We start from the raw sequence: 25,583 nt of genomic DNA on the forward strand, positions 1-25,583 counted from the left end.
TAAGTTTTTTAAAAACATTAAACATGTTAAAATGTGTGTTTTGCACAGACATTCATTAACCAGTGCAGAACACATGATGCAAAGTTATATTTCAGGGACACAGAAGTATCTAATAAGAAATGGCACATAATGTAGTTCGTAGAGAATTGAAAAGCATAATTAAAAAAAGATGCCGAATGCACATCATTCCGACCTTGACAAAACATTATATGACAGACCAATAATATAATGTTTTGCATGTTGTATGCAAGGGAGGCAGCTGATCTGATGAAACATCATATATTGTATGTAAAATAAGTAATTATATGATGCTTCTATTCTTAGAGTTAATCATTTTCTATCAATAGCAAACTAACTTTGTAGCAAAATTACAGTGTATACAGTGCATTCCACTGAATATTTCCAATGTACGCTTTTTAAAGTTAAATCAATATGCACCGTGTACTTTGTATATATACTCATGAGATTGTCACCATACGATTGCGACCTCTCTCTCTCTCTCTCTCTCTCTCTCTCTCATTATTTTTATTAGTAATGCTGTTTACAATGTTTACGAAATAAACAAACAAAAAATCTCTTTTAGTGAATATATCACTTAGACCTAAATCATATGCTGATGTGTTTTATCATGTTTATTTTTCAATAAAACACAAGGATAAAAATCGAACAAAATGTAGTATCATTGTACTACCAGACACAAAAAGCAATCCTTTACTGTTGTCGCTGAATTCTTACATCATATCCGTAAAATATAATTTGGTTCCACTTCCCTAGCGCACTGAGAACAACATGGATATACATGTAGATACAGAGAAAATATATAGTTTCTTCCGTAGAGAAGACGAAGGGATTTTCCTTAGATTAAAAGATTTTTCAAATAATAATCCATGAAAGTAAATGTTTATTGATATTCGGTACAAGTGACCTAATTATGTACAAATTCTATGCCACCTTTATTAAGATAATGACAATGTCTATAAATACATATTAATCAATAGAATAAATCAATCTTTAGAAAACAAACTCATGTACATGTATTACGCAAAACACGTTTTGTATATGTTTTTTGCGAGAGACAATCTATATTTAAGGACCCTCTCTACACCAGTGCAAAATATTTTTTGGACATTGAGAAAAATATATCGTATAAAGGTGCTAATATTGAGCGTTTCTATTTAATTTTCACTATATGGTACCTGGCATTTACTCCCAGGAAAAATGTTCAAACAAAACACAGTGTCACAGAATAGAAATCACTGTTGTTTACCTCCATAGAGAAAATACATGTAAATAACATGTTCAATTAATTTATCTTGGCCTTTTAAAATGTTAAGAATACTTGAATTGATTACAAACTGAGTAATAAACTGTAAATTTATATTTTTCAGAATTTAAATCTAAGGGCAGATCACTCGAACTTCAGAAAAATACCATAGAATCAGAACTCTTTAGTGTGCAGTGTAGAGAGGGTTCTTAATTTAATGAGACTGGCGTGTCAACAAAGAATTCAACAGTTCCACCTAAAATATGAAGTATGATTTTCCTAGCCATTATCTTTAACTTAAGAAAAATCACAAGCTCAATAAGTGAAATTACCCCGAGAGTCTCTTGTTTACAGGCATTAACTTTTTTTTACTCAAGTAAGCCTAATTAAATTATAGAAGATTATGGCCTAACAATCATATTAATCGTAAATCTTAAAATATTGTTAGGGATTATTTTTTTTAAATTCAATGTGAACAAGATCCTGTTTTTTGATTCATGATAATTTTCCCAAAAGATTTATATACATGAAGATGTTACAGACGACTTTTAGATAAATCTAAAAAGAAAAAAAAATGAAATTCCTTATAATTGATTTATTGCAGCTGCAGTCGAGAAGTACATGTCTCAAAAAACCACAACAAAACTGTGTTAATGAACCATAATTATATTATTTTGAAGAAAAGGAAAACCGTTGGAATTACCATGAATTCTCCATGCGTGGGGCTTTTGTCATTGTTATCAACCCCATGTGTTGTAATGATTACGTTCAGATTATTTGCTCTTTTGCAGTTTTTATAATGAAGAGAGTATTTGGATAATGGATGGATAATCTTTTTTAGACTATATGCAATTAATGAAGGTATTCTTTGCCATGATTTGGTACATTGAGGCCGCAATTAGACTGAATCTATAAAGCAAAACGTTGCTATTCTATACTTATACATAGAAACCACCATCTCACTCCGATGCTCCATCATTCTAAATATAATTTTTATTGATGTTATAGTAACAAAATACAGTGTTGGTGAGAATTTAACGGCAATTATGTATGAAATAAGAATTATTGCACCACTAAAATTTTTCCACTTTTCATTTCAATTTTATTGGACTTTAAGATTTCTTTATTGCAAGTTAAATCATTCGTCGCACCCCCTGCAAATCTACTGTGTACATGTATCAATCACAGGTATCTTTTGAATCCTCAACATCTTCTGCTGCCAATGAGTTACACATATACAATTATTCTTTTTTTTAGCGTATACATTTACTTTTATGCATCTGATTTTTATTGTGCCTGTATTTTTAATTATGCCTATAGGTTAAAGAAGAAATATTTTTTACCAGTACATGCAGTAATGATTTTCATTAATCTGTTTTTCTAACGTACCTGCATATATCGGGGATAAATTTTTAAATATCAATATGAATTACTATTATTTAATAGCTATTTTAATTTAAAGTCAAACAAAAGAACTAGCGTCAAAGCTTGTAAATAGGAACATAATATACAAAGCACAGAATACGAAAAGGGAATAAGTACATTTCCACAGTTCTAGTGAAGTACATGCAATTATAAATTGTAATAACTCTCATCCTTTTCAATGAACCAACATTTCCTAAATCAAAACGTTTTTTCTCTATAATTATATAGCAAATATTTGACACTTTACACATGGTACAATGTACACGAGCCGTCACTAAATCCCGAGTGAAATGTAGTAGATTGTTGGTTATGTGCAGATACCCGATGGGCGTGATTATAAAGACACAAGGGAGCGTAGCTCCCGAATTGTCTTTATAACCACTCCATCGGGTATCTTCACATAATTAACAATATTATATGGGGTAAGTGACTTGTATCATAGTTAACAAAAATTGATCGTTTCTTATTTTAGTCTTATTTTTGTCGCTCATTCAAGTGAAAATTAAATAATTCAAACTTTTTTCAACCTAATTTCAATATTTACAATAATTTCAAACATTTAATAATGTAAGGGAATTTTACATTTGGAATAGATGCAATATGAAACTCAATTATTTAAGTACGTTTTTGATTGTAGAGTTTTCTTGGTTTGTTATTAATAGAACAATAAAAGAATCAACAAAGAGATACCAACGATGGTACTAACAACAATATTTTCAAAACCAATGCTATGCCCTCACAAATAATAATTTTAAAAAAAAACCATGAGAATAGTTTTAAAAGATAAATTGTGCTTTTTTCTGCGCTTGTTTTCGATTTGTTAACGTCTAGAATGTAAAAGTTTTCAATTAAAAATGACCTTTCAATGCTTTTTTAATTGTTTTTCTCTTTAATTTGGTCTATTAGTACATATGATTTTTTGACTTAAAAATGCGGCTGTTTTTGCAAGTTCTCTTGTCTCGACTCGATGGGCGGAGTTTATCGAAAAGTCTGAGTTATGTAGAAATAACCCACACTTTTAACAAAAGAAATCACACCTAACTATGGTTTAAGACCTTTCATTAGATTTCCTGCGCCCGCGAAGTAAGTTCGAGAACAATATTTTCAAACTTTCCTCCTAGAAATACTATCATATTTATTTAAGGAATGTTTTTAAGTTTTGTGTGAGTTATTGGTGTGTAAATCACATAGACTTATCACGTGCACGTAGGCATATTTCATGCAGCGCGCTAGCAAATGTAAATATATCGATATAACTACTATGCATATATTTTTATTGCCGTATGCATGTCGAGGTAACTACATCGATATCTTAAAACCTCGTGCTTTGATCAAAATTCTTGAATCAGTATTTTCTAAGTCGAAATAATTTATAGCAATAAAATAAATCAAGTAAAAGAGGATGCTTTAAATTATGTAAAAAAAAAAAAAAAACAACAACAACAACACCTAGATGCAATGCAAAATAAGTGTACAAATAAGAAATTAAAACACTTAAGTTGACAAGACACCTAAGAATAAGACAATACATCTACAAGTTATAACATGAGTGTAGAATCCTATACGTGAAAATACAAAGATACATATACAGATTAGAATAATTCAAAAATTCTTCCTCTTTCCTGACAGATGCCGTGAAGCATTGGAATTCATCAGTTCATTCCATAAAACTTCAAAACAAAAGTCAGTAATTCGCCAACGAATTTTTCATTTGGTAAACACTATACAAACATAATCGATAACAAGCTAAAACCCAGCTGTTGACTTAATTGGTCTATATACATGCAATATTATTTTTAGTTCTTTATGTTCATGTAGTAAATACAAAGATGTATATAATGTCTGCTTTGCTTGTAGAAATTATCATAATGCTATAAATAATCTTTTAAACTGTCTTTTCATGCTCGAGGAATTGGTCACTATTGATACAATTTTGTTATTATGGGGTGGTGTAAATTTGCTTTTACAAATTGATAAAAATACTTATTCTGCTGTCCATAAATTTATTGTTAAAATTGTAGATTTTTAATCGTTATGTTATCTAACATAATTTCACTTTCATCATTCGAAAAATTCACATCTATGAATTAAATTGTTTTTCATGACATATTGTAATATTTCAGGAGATTAACAGGTTATTTGAAACATTTTGTTTCCAATTCGTTTCATTTTTTCATATGTTAGGAACACACTGTTTGTAAATTTTGAGATGGCAGCTTAAATATACGGAGAAATAAATCGAGAAACAGTGCATTTTTGTGCATAATAAATATACACTTTTTTCAATGGACGTCCATCAAAATATTTTCATACCAGCGAGCTACAGACCTGCAGCCATAATGATATTCGAATATATATATATATATATATATATATATATATATATATATATATATATATATATATATATATATATATATATATATATATATATATATATATATATATATTCACTTAGGGCAGTTATGTTAGTTTATAGTTGTTGTAAAATGTGCTTTATAAATATAATTTCATTACAACATTTTTTAGTAACGATCCTCTAATAAAAAAAAAAACAAAGAGAAAAAAAACTAATGTCCAAATAACTGTATCTCACTTCAATTCTCAATGACCGTGTAGTGTAGAGCAGCGCCGCGAGAATTCCATCGGCATCAAAGGCAAGTTTTTTGACTTGCCTAGATAGCCGAGCGGTCTAGCGCGCTGTTCCTGTACTGCTAGGAGACAGATTCCGTAGGTCGAGAGTTCAACCCCGGGCTGGGGCGGAAGTGGGTATCCTTGTCAAATTTCCTTGTGAATTTCTTTGTGCTTTATATATATATATATATATATATATATATATATATATATATATATATATATATATATATATATATATAGACATGGAATCAGTTCAAAAGAAAAAAAACAAGAACTTTTTTTTTTAAATTTTTAATTAAATTGTTTTAAATGAAATACGATAAATATAGAATTAAAGTCAGTTACACGTAATAACAGCATGCATATTACACCTTCGGGCATTCCAACTTAGAATGAAAAACCGTGGGTTTTTTCTCTGCACTTGTATTTTAAATCTGAGATTATTTTTTTTAACAAAATATTAAAACTAAATTACATGTACATCTAAAGTTAGATAAACGTAAATACAGCGCACATAAATTTGACCAGAATTACACCTTCGGCATTCCAACTTATCTAATAAGAATGAAAAACCCTTGTTTTTATTTCGAATTTGTATTTTGGTTAAACCAACAGAAAATCCTACATTTTTTCTTCGATTCTTCTTCTTCTTTTTTTTTTTTTTTACATAAAGTAAAATTTCAATGGCAATATTCTTTAAATAAAATGTAATATCTAGGAACAACTTTTATTACTAGATACATGTATAATATGTTTTTCTTTGAAAATATGTAACTTAAATCCAAATAGGGCTTTTTAAAAACATGAATGCATAAGACAATTTATGGGCTCAGTTTAGTACATGTGCTTTCAAATAAATATGGAAAATCCAGAGAACTCTGTCAGTCATTTGATTAATAATGTAATTCATCAAACCTGCAAGAAAAATATTCGATGCATCAAATCTAGTTTGTAGGTTGTTTTACTTTTTGCAAATTGAATAAGATATAATACCCTCAAATATCTCAGTTTATTTGTAACATCGTTGGATTTAATACAGAAAGGAGGTAATTATTTTTTAGTACTCTCCCTAGCCTATAAAATGCTATAGTTAATCTTCTCCAATTCATACTTGCACATTTTTTGAATTAAAAGAAATTATTACCAACCAAATGTAAAGTCATTGGTATTGAATTTGACCGTAATGCAAATTATCCCACGTTTCCAACTGTCGTTGATGCCCTGGCATACCCAACACAATAGACAGTGATTCCTTAAAGCTGAGCACGACTCGTAAATAGGCATACGCCATATCATTTTTCCTATCTACGGTATCAGCACTGGGGTATATTATTCGCATTCGTTACACCTGACTGCTTTCTTGTCATGGGTACATGCGTTGAATGGACGACATTAATTCGTGTTGGTTATCTTACATTGCCTTTGTTTACATTTTATTGCAGTTTACGTGTATATGTGGTTGTTTTTACTACACTGACCTGTGCAACTGATGTAAGTTTCTTGGTAATTTTCTCTTCTGCCTTGGAAGAAGCACACAGTCACTTTTGTCGCTACTAAGAGTTTTACAACAGCAATGTGAATACGTCCGTCCACAACGGTGAAAACTGATTACACTGAACTGCGACAAAGTAAATAGCTTATATAGGGGCCGCTCAGCTAATGGAAAATGCAGAGTAATATGGCGGACAAACTTAGATCTCTGACTTTTACGAATCGTGTTCAGCTTTAAATAACAATAGTAAAGGTTCCTCTTGTACGTATAATGAAATGAAGACATACTTAAAAAAATGTTCCTTTACGTTAATGCGTTTATTCAATTATTTCTCGCTACAGCACCCTTATTTGATTGGATATGATATCTTATCTGAGCATCCTGATATTTCTGTTACCCAATGTTAGTTCACAGATTATCGATTTCCCACATTACTGTCCTCCAGTAAGTGTTTCTTAAATGTATAAAATCTTCAGCTTAAATCTTATTTGTAATTTTGAACCTACATTTTATTTCTTTAATTTCTCAGTTGTACATGCAAAACATTCCAATAACATAATACATAAATAATAGAGACTGATTATATATTTCTTTAATTTTGAAAAACTAGTAAGATTTTTTTTTCTAAATGGATTTTCTAGAGATCGATGGAAGATTGTCCATCTGGTCAACATTGTGCGAATGGAATATGCTGGCCAGGTACTTGTAAGTATCTTACCGTCCATTTAATATTATTGCGACAAATCAAAATTATGATTTTGAATGATTTTAAAGTACTTTCAATTCTTATTATGACATCAACTGTAAAAAAAAAAATGCTTGTTACCTCCCTTATTGAATTCTTTTAGGGTGGTTCATTGCAAGGTTTTTTTGTTTTTTAAAGGACAAAGTAAAGGAAAAGCATGTGCTTTATGGTAGCATATTTCTGCCAACACTTGGCTTGTCAGATATATATATGTCGATCTGTGAGATGTTTATGTAGACTTGTCAGATATTTATGTCAACTTGTCCAATATTTTTGTCGACTTGTCAGATTTAGTGACTTGGTGGTCCTAAAACACAGGTTGTAAATCCTATATAGAAATTTTATAGAAATATAGATCTAAACCTTGTGGGAAATTTCACTTTTGTTTCATGTATAAAGCTACGATAAATACGTTAAACTTTGCAAACCTGATAAAACTATAGATAGATAATGTAATTATCATTAACAAATAGTTTTTAACCATATAATATTTGCATGATATTGGATTTTTGAGAGAAGCGCTGACTTTCATACTCCACGACTTACCTTTTCATTGGGGACAATATACGGAAGCTTTTTTGTGATGCATAAATATTTTGATTTGTACAATGAAAAAAAAACTCAAGAGTGGCGAAACTAAAAAAATCTACAAACAATACAAATCTCTGAACAGGGCATAAAACACGCACAGATAATTTATTTCCAAAAATGATCAGGGACAGATTATCTATTTTCTATCCTGTAGAAAGTTGACAAGCAATAAAAAATTAGGAGGATCTGCTAAACTACAAAACTCTATTTCGGGGGTGGGTGGGTGGGTAGGGAGGGGGTAGATACCATCAGTCAAGGTCATATTATTATAACCATTATCTTCCCTGTGTAAAATTATTATTTTGAACTTTTCAAAGTACAGATTTCTATATCTTCATACATTCCACAGGTTTAAATGTTTAAGCTGCCGACTGTAAAAGTCAGCGCTTCTCGCAAAGTTAATTAGTAAGGCACTAAAAGAAATCACCCATCCTTGTAAAAAATGTATTTTTCATTTAAAAATATTGCGGATATTTCCACTGCATACCTTAACTCTACTACATATTTTTCTGTTTTGATGACGTTACTTCCGGTCCGGAGAAATAGTTAATTTCCCGATATTTGTCCACGTTTTTTTCTTCTCAAAAACGGCTCTAGAAAAAGACATGAAACTTTCAGGTATGAAAGAGGTATTTGTGTAGACGTGCGTAACGTATTATATTTTTACCGGAAAGGCCGTACTTCGGCTCTCGTCATGATCCGAAAAAAGCATAATGAATAATAATATTTCCTTACCTGTAAACATTTTGTTAAAAATGTAATAAAAAATATTATCAAAAAGGAGCTTCCCCCTAATAAAGGGACCTAGACTGGCCAAGTTTGTTATCAACACTTTAAAAAGCATTGAGATTTTTTTTGTACATTATTGAAGCAATTTTTTTCAAATTTACAAGTGGCAGCTAGTGAGTTTATCAAAAATAGTCAAATTATATCACTTTTCTTAAACTGGCAGTAGTCAGTAATGGCATATTTTTGTAGATGTTCACACGTATTTGGATGACTAAAGTCACTGAAAATGTCCAACCTCATTTTTCGTCAATCGAAGTCAATTCTGGTAAAACCGGAAGTAGTCAGAAATTTGCTTATTTTTGTTGGTATCGGAACAGAATTGAATGAAGTCAGAACAAAAGCCTTTAATATGTTTATATAATTTTGAAAGTACTAGTAAATATTACATGTAAAAAACTGTGTAGATAAAATATAATAAGGATAATTATATAATGAGTAACTAAAATAATTAACACTTAAGAAGAATCTAGGTACGCAATATTGAAAAGGTAAGTCTTTAACGTTTCTACGTTTTAAAATGCAAACCTCAAGTGTTACATGTAAAGGAGACTGTTCTGCAATGTAACGTAAACCGCTTGTGTCAATACGTATTAGTCCGCACGAGTGTTATGTTGTCATATTTCCGTGTACGTGTAATGATTTGGCGGCGAAGCTTCGAATCCTTGGGAGTCTTGTCACGGAACTTGTACATATATAGTAATCCAGACATGAGTTCACATGTGAGAATACTAGGGTCTTACAAGCACTCTTCGATGTTCAAGATCGAACGAATCCACTATTTTGCAGGTGATCACCTTAACACGATGCTACGAATCTAGTACTCCATACCTAGCATAGAATAAAAAAAAACATAGTATTGTTCTGCCGCCTACGTCCAAGTCAAATTTTAAAAGTTAATATATTTGAATGACTTTCCGTATTTATATAGATATTTTTGTGAATTTCTATAAAACATAACTTTTTGGGAAAACTAAGAGAGATCATAAGTCTTTAATTTTGCTAAAAATGCGTTTTTAAATATAGAAATCAACAGGAAACGGAAAATATTTTTACCCCCCCCCCCGCCCCTGTGAAAAAAATCCTTTATAAGGGTTTTATGAATTGTTATTTCACAAACTCATACTGAAGCTTTTCTTGTTTCATGGGGGCGGGGGGGGGGGCATATGTTTACAGACAAAAAACTGCAAAAATGGTCATTTCATGATAAATTCCAGATGAGATTACAAATAAAATGAAGTCTTTTATCAATCTTTTATGTGAATTTTACATACATGTAAGTTAAACATAAAGAAAGTTTTAAGGGTAATTTTTCTACTTCCATGCGTTTTTGAAAATCTAGCGATTTTCAAAACCTGGATTCTATGCATAAAATTTCAACCCTCCATTTGAAAAGAGTCGTAAATAAGAGCAATTAAGCTTTTGACACTGATTTTAAAATTATTAATCAATTGATAATGAACTCTTCTTTGCATTCAATCAAGTTTTAATGGCCAAACTGCCATTTATATTGAATTAAATGGGTTTTAAATGTAGACGGGAATAGAGAGTTAGCGTGCGTGGTTCTTTCCATACGAGATTTTATATTTATCCAATTGTTGGTAAATCTTAATACCACATCAAGTTGAGTGAAATATGGAGATAACAGACAGTAATCAAGCTCCAATGTCCATTGAAACAATACAGATCGAGAGCAGAGCAAACACTGACCTCTTAAAACATCAGAGATAAGGTCAGGTGCCATAGAGGAGTAAACATCCCCTGTCGACCGGTCACTCACCGTATGCTACTTATCATGATTGGACAAACGGAAAAATCCGTAGTTAATTCAGTATAGATAATAACCTAACAATTAGCATGAAAAATGTCAGTTAGCATTCGACTTAATGATAGATTGTGTTTGCTGACAAGGTCATTGTATCGACCATAGAACTTACGAAATGCTTAAACGAGACCGTTGATATCTTTGTTTCATCAACTTGTTTGTCAGTAGCTTGCCTCGTTTTAGAAATTTTTCGTATGTAGAGCATATGCATGTTCTTGCGTATCGAATCAACTGAGAGACATAAACTCCATATGCAGGTGATAAGGGTATCTTTCTGAAAAAAATAAGAGAAGTTAACGATAGAAAAGTTTGTCATCACGTTTATTAGAAATTTTTGTTGTTCGATTACCATTAACGTCTTTTTCTAGTAAAATATACAGATTTTAAACAGATGTGTCGGAATGTGGTTTATTTTATTTCAATTTCACTGGGATATATCGAGTCGACCTATGAATTGAAGGAAGTATTTAATTATGAATACGTCGTCGATAAATCTAAATGTCGGGTTGAAGGCCAAAACAAGTATTTTCTTCTTCGCAAGTATATTTTGTTAAAAAATAAACTCTGTTTCATATGAATACAAAAATACGTCTGCTAAAAACAGGGCGGAATTGGTACCCGTGGAAATTTCGGCAGATTGTTGGAAGACTGCTATCATCTGCATAGCACTGAAAACTCATGTTGTTTTAAGGGAGTTATCCAAATCGGTAAAACAAACCCTTATAAATCTATTGCAATGCGTTGATATCGATAACTGGGTTATTGACTGTACCCACGATAAGGCCGCTTCGGTTATGCCAAAAGGAAATTCTAAAGAATGATGAAAATACTGTGAGCAATCACATCAAAGGTTGCAAATAATTCCAACATTACTATAACAACACATGAGTCGTTGTCTTGTACAGACGAGATGTCATGATGTTTCTTTTCAGTGATAAAAACGGTATGCTGATTGTTGTTTGTCGTGCAGATGGTTTGACTGTAGATGATCGTTTAGCCTAGAATTAACAACTTTTTCCAGAATTTTAGAAATAAATGGAAAGTTTGAGACAAGACAATAGTCCTTTAACATTTCATTTGCTCTTCTGTTTCTTTTCAAAAGGGGAAAAACTAGAGCGTTTATGAGTGATGACGGAACAGTTGATTCTAATACTGATTTATTGATAATTGCTGTGATTGTTGAAAGAGGACTCCCAACACAGGGTTTCAAAATAGATGTTGGTATTGGTCTTATGCACATGACTTAGATGGAAAAGTCAAACTGAACTCTTCCGAACTTCTGTACATGATACTGTTGCGAAGCAATTTAGTGGTTCACCTTCGTTGTCTGCTCTTAGAACATAAGCCTTAATACACTTAATACACCACTATTTGATTTACTAAGATATAGTACGAGGGTCATTCAAAAAATAAGTCTTCATGATATTTTTACTAGATTTATGACAACACATTTTCAAATGCAAAAACATTTATTTGGTCGTTGTGTGAGTTTCGCTCCATTTCATTAAATGGAATTCATTTTACTTAATTTTAAATTCAGCATGTGTTTTATCACCCCGGAGCACTAGTACTCTTAACTGCATTGTAACGTCAAAAACAACGTCGTGAATGTTTCTCACAAATACTCTCCCTCGTCATTTCTCACACGGTTTGTAGCGTCTTATTAACTCATTAAAAGGTCTCCATAACACTGGACACATAGTTTGATAACATCTGTTTGAGTAGCATCAGTTTGTCAGTGTTTTCAATTTCTTTACTGCGTAACTCTGCTTTTATAAGATCAACAACAATGAATCCTCATATCTCTTTCCATGACGTTGCTAATTCTTTTGACCAGCTTTTTTTAATAAAAATCTATTTCTTTACAGACTGTACATCATTCAATTCAAAGTCTCTAACACTCAAACACTGTTTTTACCAATAATATACAAATGCATGACTCACTTTTGATATGTTCCCTGGTTTCTTTAGCATTTTCAGAGTTTTTTTTTTAGAGTAGGAGTTTCCTGAGTGCAAAAAATCATTTCGCTACTCGCTGCTCCGTGACGTCCTTTAACGTAACTTTTTCGCCTTTTTCCGAGAGGACTACCTGTCTTTTAAAATTGATTACTCTGTAACGAATCATTGTACCACCTTACAGTTTGTTACTAAAAATTATAACACAAATGTATATTTGAACATTTAAATTTTATCTCTTTTAAGCGTCATTTGTTAGAGATATAACTAAAGACACAATGAAGTGTATTGTTAGAGAATTACTCAATTTTGACCGTGCTCCGTAACCCTTTTTTCACAGTTTTAAATTTTGAATAATTTAGACTTTTATTAGGATATATTTGAAATTTTTAATTCACCGTACATTGATTTATTGTTCAAGTATGTCTACCAAATTGGATTATAATATGACGTTAAATAAAATTGTTATGACAAAAGTCTAAAAACTTTTTGAATGAACCTCGAATTTGTCTGTAGGTGCCTAATTAGGTGATGGTGAAAAGTGTGGTAACTTCTTCATACATATGTCTTTTCTAATATACATGAACAAATCCATCATTAACTAACCGTTTTCAATTACTCCTGTGATAATGAGCAATGAAACATGAAGATAACACGTAAGATGCCTACCGAGTAATTTGATACATGGTCATAAAATCCCATGTTCGAGGTTTTTGCCATTTACTAATAAAAGAGCACGATTAAAGTGACACCTATATTGAATTGTTCATTATTTCGAAAGTATTTTTTAAGTTTTTTTTTTCATTGTAGTGGTTTGCCGCTTTAGGGTAAGATATCTTTGAACAACAATTTAATTCGAGATTGGCATTAGAACGTTTGTGGTTTTTAGTGTATGTTTAGATACAGATATCTGCATATTATTACTTTAGTTACTTGATTCCCCGATGTATGCTGAAAATAATTGCATACCTCCTAAACCTATATGGTAACAAACCATCAAACTTAAAAATGAGCTTAATATCAAGTATATGAACAATTTCAAACTCAAATGAATAGATTGTTAAATATATCAAGAACGGAAAAACTTATCTTCATTGAAAGGTATACTCAACACTGATTAATAGTTCGTCACTTTTATTTCATAGAACTGTTTATATGATCAATGAAAGATATACTCAACACCGATTAATAGTTCGCACTTTCTTTCATAGAACTGTTTATATGATCATAACAACACATGCGAAAATGATCAATGTGTAAGAAAACCTGCAGGACTGTAAATGCACTGTAATACTCTATATTTCTGGATTAGAGTTGAAAATATTCTTATTTCACAAAGTTGCTATTTTTATTTATTAGCAACTTGTTCGTTCGATCCACCCTGTTCAGCTGGATATGTCTGCAGATTTGGAATTTGCTCTAGTGAGTATTAAACTAATTTTGTAATTCTACAATGTAATTGTTATCTCGTACTTGAATCAACCCGTTCATAAAGGATGGTCGGAAGTGAGGTTGAAAATTGTATGAAGCGTTTCTATTTTCTAAAAGTTGACACTGTCTTTGAAGTGGACAAGTCTGAGTCATGTTATCATTTTAAACTAATTTTGGAAATGTTTGACGCTGTTTTGTTTTGAAATCTGAATCAAAAAAAATTGTTCGGTGGCTTCAGAAGGAAAAAAAAACTGGTTTTGGGTAAGAATTCTGCTACTTCATTTTAATGCTTTCAAACAGACAGAAATGAATTACTGATGTATTTCGTTCAAAATAAATAGGATTATGGAATTTATGTATGAAAACTTATTTGGGACAGACTTTACAAAAACTATTTTTTCTTATATTACACTTTTGTCATTTAAATTTTAATTTTATGAAAATGAAGTTTTTCAGGAAGAATATTTAACTGTGTTATTACAGGGTTATTTAAAGTTTTTTGTCCATTTTGATTGAAGAAGCAGTTGTCTGTGATATCAAAAGGCATAGTTTTTAATTTATCGTGAGAATGGTTGTATAAAGAGTAGAAAAGTCGTACGATTTAACTTTTCTTGAAGGTTTATGGAGTTTTTGAGAATCCACATCTGATTTATACCAGTTTTAAAATATGCTGTAGCACAGTGCTCTGACGTTTCTCTTTACAGCTGTTAATCTTTCCGGAAGAAGTAAAGATAGGGGCCTGGTAGAACATTTGCTGGACCTGGCAATGTATCTTTGTTTGTAAGGATTTCTAGGAAAATTAGGAATCCAACGAATATGCCGTGTATAACACTGAAATTCTTTTTATACAGAAAGTTCAGATGTTCAAAGTCAAACTTATTCAATTTCAGGTGTACAAAGTCAACCCTTTTTGCGAATTAAGTAATATGAAAATGCCAACCACACTAATCTCTCTAAATCATTCAAATCTAGGTCCAAAAGAAATCTACCTCACTCACCAGGATATGAAGCTATTCTTTATTTGTATTTCAATCAGTTACAATCATTTCAATTTATGTAAGCTAGCTAAATTAAATCAGTACTGACTTCAAAAATTTCAACAACGTCGTTTCTTATGTTGATATATGTGAACTTTTTTTTGTTTTTCATACATCTACATCTGCATCAGAAGAGGATATTTGCTCTGCGGTAAGGTATTCTTAGCACAACTTTATGTATAATGATATATATACCTATTCAAGACTTTGATCACTCACTGTGGCACCACCTCATCCAAGAGGGTCATAATTTGAAAAAAAAAATCTACACCTTCAACATGTTCCATCTTTTCTGGCCCAGTAGTTTTTGAAAGGAGGATGTTTTAAATATGCATTGAATTTTACCTAATTATTCATCATGTACCCTTGAATTAAGGGTTGTCCTTCATTCGAATATACTTTAATCCCCTTCAGCCAAGGATGCTTTGTGGCAAGTTTCACTTAAATTGGCTAAGTGGCGAAGAATTAAAAATTTACAGATGGACATATAGTTGGACAAAGGAACGCCGGGTAAAATGTGATCAAAAATGCTCACTTGAATTTTCAACTCAAGGGAGCTAAAATTGTTATAAAAGAATATAATTTGGAATATAATGGGCAAAAATGAGTTCGTGAAGTACTTTTTTGAAAAGGAGTTTCATTTACACAATAATGTGTAAATTTTGCCTATGAAATAGGACTCAAATGCGCAATTTGACCCAAAGAACTTTCTTTCTGAATATCATTTACAGTTTGAAATCTAACACTTGCACATATCACACATATTCTTTGATTTATGAATTTCATGTCATGTTCATAAGGGTGTTGTTTTAAAAAAATTCTGCGCTCCAATTTTTTGTACAAATAAATTATTGCAAAACTTAAGAATGAAAAAAAATGAAATTGAATTAAAGTTTGAATAAACTTTTTTTCAGGATTGGGATTGTGAACCTTGGGAAATTTGTGTAGATGGAATATGCACAATAGGTAAAATAAATATTAAAGCATTTTTTGAATTTTTTTCTCAAATACTTAAGGAATCTAATTTGCATAACGGACGAAACCCGAAATGCATAAATTATCCAAAGTTTCCAACTATCATCGATGTCTCATACCCAACAAACTAGACAGTGATTCGTGTTTACATTTATATGTGAAAAAAAATTGTTAATATAAAATAATTTAAAAATGCTAATAGATTTAAAATACACGAGACCTCGCATGTTGATTTCAATAGTCCCCGCCCATTGAGGTCAGACACAAACTCAGCCGAACGAGGTTGGCATGCATATAAGGCTCTTGACCTTTCACCTGCCGGAATTAACATTCCGGTTGAATTATCAAGAAATCAACTCACCAAACTTTCAAAGAGTTATCACAGAGAAAACAATTAGAATTGGAAATATATTGTATTAACATCTGTAAGTAAGAAATATTTTGTTCAAATTATATGGTTTGCTGAGAGCTGTTCAAGTACAATTTTTTGTTTCAAAAAATTATCGGGGGGGAAACCTTCTTTTTTTTGTCAGAAAATAATTCAAGTGTTTAAAAAAATCTAGTAATTATTATAATAAATGAAGAAGGACATAGAAATGAGCATGTTTAGTGTGTTGCATAGTTTTATTAGGGATGCACTTTAAGGTATTCCAGCATGCTAGAGGTTCACGGCGCCGCGTAACCTCTAGCATCAATTGTAAAAATTCTCGCCGCAGAAACCTACGTGGAAAAGTGTTTAATAAAAATTTAGATTTTGTCATTTACAAATGGCACACGACAATAAAATATTCATCAATTGCAATAAAATTTACGCATAAAGCACTTACTGCACTGTTCTCAAAAATTGTATTATCTAAGGTACGATTACTGTAAATAAAATGCATTTCTCAAAATCATTCAGATCCACCTCACTCCATTGTTGATCATTCAGACTACATTGAATAACTTAGTGAAAAAACCGATATTCTAAGTTAAGAATGAAAATTCTTAAAAAACTATTTTTTCGAAGAAAAATGTTTATTAAAAGCTTTCATCGGCCCCTCCCCTTTCCCCATTCCCACCACTACAAGTTCCTGTGATAAAATTCCTTTTTAAAGCGACACAAGCTATGACCTTGATCTGTAGAAAAAGCACATATAGCTACATCACAGTCTTTGTTCTATGGGGATACGAGGCTAGATTTAGAATTCATTTTAGTAACGACTAACTTATCGGTTCTTACATTTCAATATCAAAGAGGGAAAAATACTAACAATTGAGAGAAATGTAGACAAGGCCAAAAAGTTTTATGTAGACAATGCCAAAAAAGTTTCTTTTACACTTTGCATATTTTGATATCATAGATGATAAAGGAAATAGTTGAAAAATTTCGAAGTAAACTTGCTTTAAGTTTTTTTTTTTTTATTTATTCCAGACCTACCCACAACACCAAGACCAACCATAAGTCCTACTCAGTCCTCAGATATCTATTGCCGTCATGTAAGACAAGATGGTGATATGAACATTTGAGATTCATTTTGTATTAGTAAATCAGTATTAATGTGGCAATTTGATCTTTAATGTAGGATAATGACTGTCCACCTGGATATTATTGTTCCATTTGGCTAAGGCGATGTACACGATATTCTGTAAGTAAATGCAAAGAAAAATCATGAATAATTTGTTCAGTACTTAATTCAACCCTATGATGAAGTATAATATATGTAACATAATGGATAATTTACTTGTCCAATTCAAAGAATTTCATGCAAAGTCGTTACATATTTTATGCGAGTACTGAGTATTCGCTTTTTTTTCTTTTTTTTTTTTTTTTAAATATTTTTTCTTAAATTTGTCTTATTCATTCCTAGTAAGCTCATAAGGAAAAACACAGACTTGCTTACGAAGTGAAATTGAATTGATCTGGACTTCTTATGAACAACTTGTAGTCAGTTCCTCAAGGACGAGAGCTACTAAATTTGAATCCAAAAAATGATTGTCAGAATGTTGTTACTATGAGTAAAAATAAATTTTATCAGAAAAGTTTATTCTTTTAATGTATAGATTTTAGTTTCAGGAGAAAAAGGGCAACACATAATTGTTGATAAATAGCATTTAGCTTCTGATAAAGTGATGTATAATGCATGTGAAGAAATGCCGTACAAAACAATAACGGCAACTTTGCTTATTAAAGCTGAACACGACTCGTAAATAGGCATACGCCATATTCGATAATACTATCTACGATATCATCACTGGGATATACCCTTCGCATTCGTTACACCTGGCTGCTTTATTATCACGGGTATCGGCCTGGAATGACGAAACGTGTTCGTGATGGTTATCTTGAATTGCCTTTGTGTATTTATTTTATTGCAAATACGTGTATTTGTGTTTGTTTGTATACTGCACTGACCTGTGCAATTGTTGTAAGTTTCTTTGGTATCTTACTCTCCTGCCGTAGAAGTACACAGTTATTTTTTGTCGCTACCGAGTGCTGTGAAGCATGCGTCCGTCTACACCGGTGACAACTGATTACACTGAACAGTGACTAAGTGAGCGGCTTATAAAGGGGCCCTCAGATATAGCGAATGAAGAATCGAATATTGCGGACAAATTCCTTTTATGAATCGTGTTCAGCTTTAATATTCAAGAAGATCTATGTCAGAAAATGGCAAATATTTCTAAATTTACTTGATAAATGCGCTTCAGGCTCTTTCACCACATTTATCTATGAAATATGAAGATAACGAACAGTATTCAATCTCGAAAGTCCGATGAAACGATACAAATTTGGAGCAGAGCAAACACGGACCTCAACATTTAGAGTTGGGATCAGGTGCAATTGAGGAATTAGCATCCCCTGCGGACCGGACACGCCCGCCGTGTGCTCCTTGTCATGATCGGGAAACAAAAACCGAAAAAATCCGTAGACAGTTCAGTGTATAAATAATGGCCTTACAATTAGTATGAAAAACGTCCGTCAGCATTGAATTTGACTCAATGATAGGTTGTATCTGCTGTCAAGGTCATTGTATCGACCGAAAAACTTTGCGAAAAGATGACTTCAAACGAGACTGTTGATATCCTTGTTTCGTCAACTTGTTTGTCAATAGCTTTAGTCGTTTTAGAAATTGTTCATACGTAGAGCATGCTCTTGCGTATCGAATCAACTGAGATACATAAACCCCATATGCAGGTGATAAGGGTATATTCTACATAAATAAGGGAAGTTGACGATTGAAAAGTTGAAGTCGTCATGTTTATCATAAAGCTTTGTTGTTAGGTTTCCATTAACATCTTTTTCTTGTAAAATATCTAAATATGAAACAGATGTGTCAGAATCTGTGGTATCTTTTATTTTAAGCTCACTGGGATATATCGAGTCGACAAATGAATGAAAGTAACTATTGTTAATTGATGATATATCAGTATAAAAAAGCTTTGCTTCAGATTTTCAAACTCAAAGGGAAGCATCAACTTTTCATCATTTTGAACAAAAGAGTGCATTCCAATCCAGGACACAATGAAAGAATCACATGAGGAAGAAATTATTCCGAATTGATATTTTTTATCTTTGTTTTTCTCTTAATTTTTTTCCTTATATAATACATTAAATGAACGGAAAATGAATATACGAGGGTTGTCCCAGAAAAACGCGAACTTTTTAAATATCTCATAAACTACCTGACCAAAATTATTCATTTTTGGCACATTGTTGGGAAGTGATATTTTCGTCATTTGGCTAAATAAAATAAGGTTGTAATGTTATATGCACTTGACACAACATTTAAAGGGTGTTAAATATCGGTAGTCGGCGCAAGGTAATTTCTTGACTTTCAAAAATTGCATTGACAGCGATGTTTTCTTTATTACCAGTCTATACGGAAATGTAATGTAACCAAAATTACATCCATAGAAACTGTATGATCTAGAGTACTCGTGTGTAAATAATCAATACTCTTACATCATAAATAACAAAAAAATGACGTTATATGCACAAACACTATTAATTGGATATTGTCAAAACGGCGACGTCGGGCGATAATGCGGCGCACCAAATTATCACTGTGTGGAGAGGAGTATGATCCCTGTTCATAGGAGAAAAGAGCTGGGAACCAGAGAACAACACAAATACATGTATCGAACACTGGTTTATACATAGTTAAAGAGGTTCAAAGATGAATGGACTAGTTATCCGATGGAAGAAGCTTTTAGTAGACCTACAAAAATGACAACTGAAAAGTCTAGAGCTGGACGTCACACGTGGAGACCGCCGTTAACTATGTGAAAAGTTAGATTTATGATTGGGAAATTATCTATTAAAAGAATTAATTCTTTTATTTATTCTTTACTGTAGCATGTGTGAAATGGATAACTTGATAACTAAAACAAAAATCAAATGCAGTCGAATTTATGTTTCGAACAAATTTTTAAAGATGCACTTTTCTGAACAAATTCAAAAAAACTGTACGATCTACGTTTTGACGTCGTCGGTGTTGCACCAACAACTATTTTGAATGATTTGTTGATCAAAGATAAAAATTTTATTTATAGAGATATTTTATTGAAATTTCTCTGAATAATGCAAAAAAATGTTGATTATGGTGCATACCAATTTTTAACTTTATAATATTAGTGAAACAAAAAATATTGAAAATGTTTTCTGGGACAACCATCGTAAAATGGCCGCTAAGCAAATCGGCAAAATGTACACCATTTTGTCCATATGGTCTTTGATACCATTTATGCAAGTTTTGTAACGCGTATAGAAAAGAATAAAATCAACTAGATTTTTTAAAAAATAAAAACAGACCCTGTAATCCATTATGTCTCCTGCGCTCTGAGTTACTAGTATGTTATATAATTATTTAGTACTATTAATTAGAGGCAGTTTCCATTTAACCGGCAACATTTTTTCGATTTTCCGAGCTATATCCTTATACAATAGCAATAAAATTTAAAAGACTTCAAATTAAATTAATCTGACCAGATATTAATTATTCTAGGCACAGATTTAGGAAAATATGAATGAAATGAATGCAAATTAAAAAATAATTAATTTAGACTGTTTCTACGGTAAAACAAAAAGTAACAAAATTGTTCAGAAACACTTCAATTGACATAAGTTGATGATTGATTAAAAGGTGTATGTTTAGAAAAATATAAAGAGATGTCAAGTTTTGAATCATATCGATCTTTATTTAGAAATGGCATATATCATTTACTGACGATAAGAATAATGATTTTTCCAAGGATTTAGTTGAACAATTGCAGTGTAAATCACATATAAAACGTCTTAAGATAAGGACACTCTGTCTTAAAGAGAGAAAATTGAATAGAAACAAAATCTTGTTTTCAATTTCACAACAATCAAAAACAGTTTGTCGAACTTTCAACGGAACTTGAAGAAAAACCCACAGATTTTATTTTGATAATTACACGGAGTTCCAATCAGAACATAATGCTGAAGACTGTAGAAGTAGACAACAAAGTTCGGACATCTTAGCACTTAGCGCAGACCTGAAGTCTAAGCTACTTTATTTTTGTGATGGAAGTTCTTATACATTATGGTTCCTTTCTAAGGGATATGCCGATTTGGAGCAGTTCCACACAGAACTTGAGTATATTTATTCAAAGTTTTCACTATAGTTAATCAAAGTTAATCAATGTTTTCAGAGTGATCACTATAGTGTCCCAGTGATCACTATAGTAAATCAAAGTTGAAAATATAGAAAAGAGAAGTATCAAATTTCTTACTATTGTAAATCATTTTCTGTGATAGAAGTCTCATTTAAGGAAGCTCTAAACACTGGACACTAAAGAGCTCTTATGTATATTAGTATTGAACATCAGTTAGCCAAAGTATACAATCCTATTAGAGACTGAAAACCAGTTATTAAGAGTTACTACCTGACACACAACAAAATAAAGTTCATTTGAGTGATATATAAAGTAGATCAAAATTTCAAGGTTATCACTAGAGTAAATCAAGGTTTTCAAAGTAAGTATTATAGTGTTGTATTGATCACTAAGTAAATCAAATTGTGAAAGTTCTCAGTAGAGTTAATTATAGTTTCCATAGTGACAAAATTATCACTATTATGAATTGTTAATTGTTAATTCACAATTGTTAACTATATTATTTTTTGTTAGGGCAAATACGGAAAGGAACTTTCAGTTTTAAGTAATATTATGTTTTTATTATATATTTGCGCTACTGGCTGCGGTGGTGATTATTAGGTTACCACTGGACTGCTTCCACCGAAAACAAATACAGGAGAAACACGGAGCGACGACCAATTATTAGGTAAATTGTCCACAGGAATGTTAAGTCGAAAAAGCACAAACGTTACTAGCTATGATCTTTTTTTTTTTTTATAAAGCAATGAATGACACCAGTATATGTGCACAATTCCGGTACAGACAAACCATAAAGGCACTTGACTTGATGAAATAAACAAACTCAGCAGGTGTAATTAGAGGACGGCTAACTTTAGCAACTTCTTTTTACTGTATGGGATACTACCTCAACGCTTTGAAAATGATCCGACAATATGAAGATTTTCTAGATGATAACCGAGGTTTTCTATATGTAAGCTCAAGGTTTCTGGATGAAGAATACATTGTTAATTTTTGAAATGGTAATTTGACTAGAAGCAAGGCCTCAGTAGGTGTTTTGTACGACTTTGAAGTGTTTCGAAGGATGCCGATTCATCCCAAGGAAATAGCGCCTGAAATTCTTCTAATGGAAGGCGCCCCTCTGCATTTATATTTTTTCCACCACGTCCTTACTCCATATTCCTTAAGGCTTTGTGTTTTTCTAAAAGAAATGACATGTATAAGGTGAAAATTCTAAAGGAGGAACTGCAGAGCATTCTTTCATCGATCCCCGATGCTGCGATGTATCTGATTTACACAATGATAGCAATATTAGAAACCAAATTAGACCTATTTGACAAAGCTTATCGAAATCATTATTTGGCATATTGGCATAAGAAGTATTTGACGTGGAAAGAAGAACGTTGTTGGGAATGGGACTCCTTACAGTCACCTCTGTTGAACGTGGCTGTAATGCTGAGACTCTTGATTTAAGAATGAACTAAATTTAAATTTGAATTGGCATATACTTATAGTATACTCACTCTTTACTGAATATTAATTTTTGACTTAAGCTGAATGTTTATCTTGAGAAGAGATCATTAAGAGGTTACTTATTTTCACCTGGTTTCGAAAATATATAAGAATTTCAAAATCGTGCTGTGTAATTAGTTCTAAAAATGTTTTGCTAGTTAAAAGTAATTCCAATTAAACATCCGAGCCCTTGGTCTGTTAACACTTCTGGATTAACTTTGTGGAATTTAAGTTGGTTAATATTTTAAAAAGTCCGAAGAAATTGTCTTATTTTGCATTTATCAGAGTATGTTTTTACATGAACATTACAGAACCTAAAGAACAGCAAAATATACAGGAGTGACTTTTAAGTATATTTAATGGAGGATTGAAAAGCACACAGAAGACGGCAAGGGTACTATAAAGTTACCATGGCTAAACTTCAAATGACGGACCCATTCTTTCATATAATTCAAAATTTAGATATGCAGCGAAGCAGCTGATCTACCTAATTGATGAAACATGGACTTAAAGTAAAAAATTTAGCAATATATTTATGGTTTTGTATCTTACAGTTTCGTACTTTTTAAAGTAGTATCGCTAATATTCTACCAAAGGTACAGCATGCGATCAAGGAATACTTTTTTAAGATTCAAATTTCAATTTGAATCAGTGAGCGCCATGTAACTCTGTATGACGGAAACTTATTTTGAAAGATATGCTCATGAAATACCCCACCCCTCTCTAACTCTCTCATCGTTATAGCTGATAACAAATGAAAAACAAACACAAAATCACTATATTTGAGATTCAGACAAAAACACAGATGAGACACTAAATCATAAGATAATGTAATCTGGGCGTGTTCATTTCCTGAAAATACAAGGAGATAGTATAGATAATTCCTTCCTGTTGTCGCTGAATTCTTTTATTAATTATATCCGTAAAAATTTTTCAGACAAGTTTTGTACCGCAAATTGAATCATATGGATATTGAGGAAATTGTCATTTAACTAGGATCTTTTTAAGATTAAAAGATACGTTCCCCCAGCTGTCAATGTATGATAGGGAATGTTTGTTGGATATTTTTGGTAGAAATGAGATAGCCTTATCTTTTTTAGAATGTTATGCCACCTTTATTCAGAAAGTATCAATGTATACATGACGCAAATTCATAGCACTAATCATTTTTCAACAATAAATCATTTTAAGAACAAGAGTATGTTCCCAATAGGCTACAAAAGTTTAATGAAAACTGTAGTCTTTTTCTTAGAAGTATGCAAATGGAATTGAGATTGAAATTGAAAGATATTGACTGTACATGAAGATGGGTGGTTGGGTTCGCAATACCGGTTTTAAGGAATGACATGTTAGCATCGGAATGGAGATTAATAAAAAAAAAAAGTCCTTAGTCAAAAAATATATATAACGCTTACATGTATCCTAATGACGTCGAACAGACAGGGCATGTTGATAGAACAACCCTTCAAATTAATCACCAGTTTTCTCAAACTGTGTTCTTTTTAAATGTCAAAAGACATAATGACTGTGGAATATCTTTCGACAACTCAAAACACAAAGAACAATATTTGGAAAAATCTAGCGTATGGAACCTAGTTATCCCATTAAACGAGTAAAAATTGCTCATCCTTTTTTTTCTTCTTCTTCTTTTTTTTTTTTTTTTTTTTTTTGCTTTCTTCCAAATTTTAATTTTACATTTTACTTCACTCTTGTAGTACATCTTGTTTTATGCCATTGATAAATATATGTTTGATATATAACCATTATGACAGCAGCTACATGTAATCTCTCGCTTAGGGATGTTCACACTTATTGCAAATGAAACAAAATTAAATAAAAAGCAAGCAAATAAAAAAAACTGATTTGAGGTGAGGAAACTTCAGCAGTGATAGCAGAAAAAACAACAACGATTTGCTTAGAATACTTTATAAAAGCCCGAGTGGCGCAGTGGTTAGAGTGTTTCGCTCTAGAGTTGCTGAGTAAGAATTCAATCTTACCCTACGAGTTGGAATCCCACTGTAGGACGTGGAGACCGGACTTTTGGATGAGATCGTTTAAACCGAAGTACTATGATTATCTAGATCATTTCAGGGGTGTATAGGAATTTACACCAAACACCTTCATTTTTCAAGCAGAGGACTGCAAGCACTTCCCCTGAGGATTTTCAGTGCTATCTGCTGCTCCTTTCCCACGAATAAAAAAATGATAGAAAAAGAAAATCATGTTCATTGAATTAAACCAATTCTCTATGATATAAAACATAGTATACAACAGCCGAGTTCCCAACCAGAAAATAGGTTTTGTGT

The 25,583-nt window shown here is 31.8% G+C and overlaps 1 protein-coding gene across 2 annotated transcripts; it reads left to right on the top strand.

The window, feature by feature from the left end:
* Nucleotides 1-267: 267 nt before the first annotated feature.
* Nucleotides 268-18,189, top strand: LOC133194816 (uncharacterized). 2 transcript variants are annotated; one of them, XM_061330720.1, is made up of 9 exons: nucleotides 268-284; nucleotides 7,160-7,262; nucleotides 7,460-7,523; nucleotides 14,081-14,143; nucleotides 15,321-15,340; nucleotides 16,104-16,155; nucleotides 17,579-17,643; nucleotides 17,730-17,792; nucleotides 18,015-18,189. In XM_061330720.1, exons 2-9 carry the CDS (start codon nucleotides 7,179-7,181, stop codon nucleotides 18,015-18,017), a joined length of 414 nt encoding a protein of 137 aa, XP_061186704.1. In that variant the 5' UTR covers nucleotides 268-284; nucleotides 7,160-7,178; the 3' UTR covers nucleotides 18,018-18,189. The 2 variants fall into 2 exon arrangements, 1 of the variants encoding a protein (XP_061186704.1); XR_009722183.1 differs by lacking the exon at nucleotides 15,321-15,340 and having other exon boundaries at nucleotides 14,081-14,163.
* Nucleotides 18,190-25,583: the final 7,394 nt, after the last annotated feature.

Source organism: Saccostrea echinata, unplaced genomic scaffold (assembly GCF_033153115.1).
Source record: "Saccostrea echinata isolate AGI-Se365-2 ecotype Australia unplaced genomic scaffold, CSIRO_AGI_Sech_v1 ptg000029l, whole genome shotgun sequence".
Lineage (NCBI taxonomy): Eukaryota > Metazoa > Mollusca > Bivalvia > Ostreida > Ostreidae > Saccostrea > Saccostrea echinata.

What these genes read in the sequence shown, in the direction of transcription:
- LOC133194816 (XM_061330720.1), top strand. Translation starts at nt 7,179, where the DNA reads ATGATATCTTATCTGAGCATCCTGATATTTCTGTTACCCAATGTTAGT. An exon ending in TCCCACATTACTGTCCTCCA is followed by an intron (nt 7,263 to 7,459) that starts GTAAGTGTTTCT and finishes TGGATTTTCTAG; the next exon opens with AGATCGATGGAAGATTGTCC. An exon ending in AGATGGAATATGCACAATAG is followed by an intron (nt 16,156 to 17,578) that starts GTAAAATAAATA and finishes TATTTATTCCAG; the next exon opens with ACCTACCCACAACACCAAGA.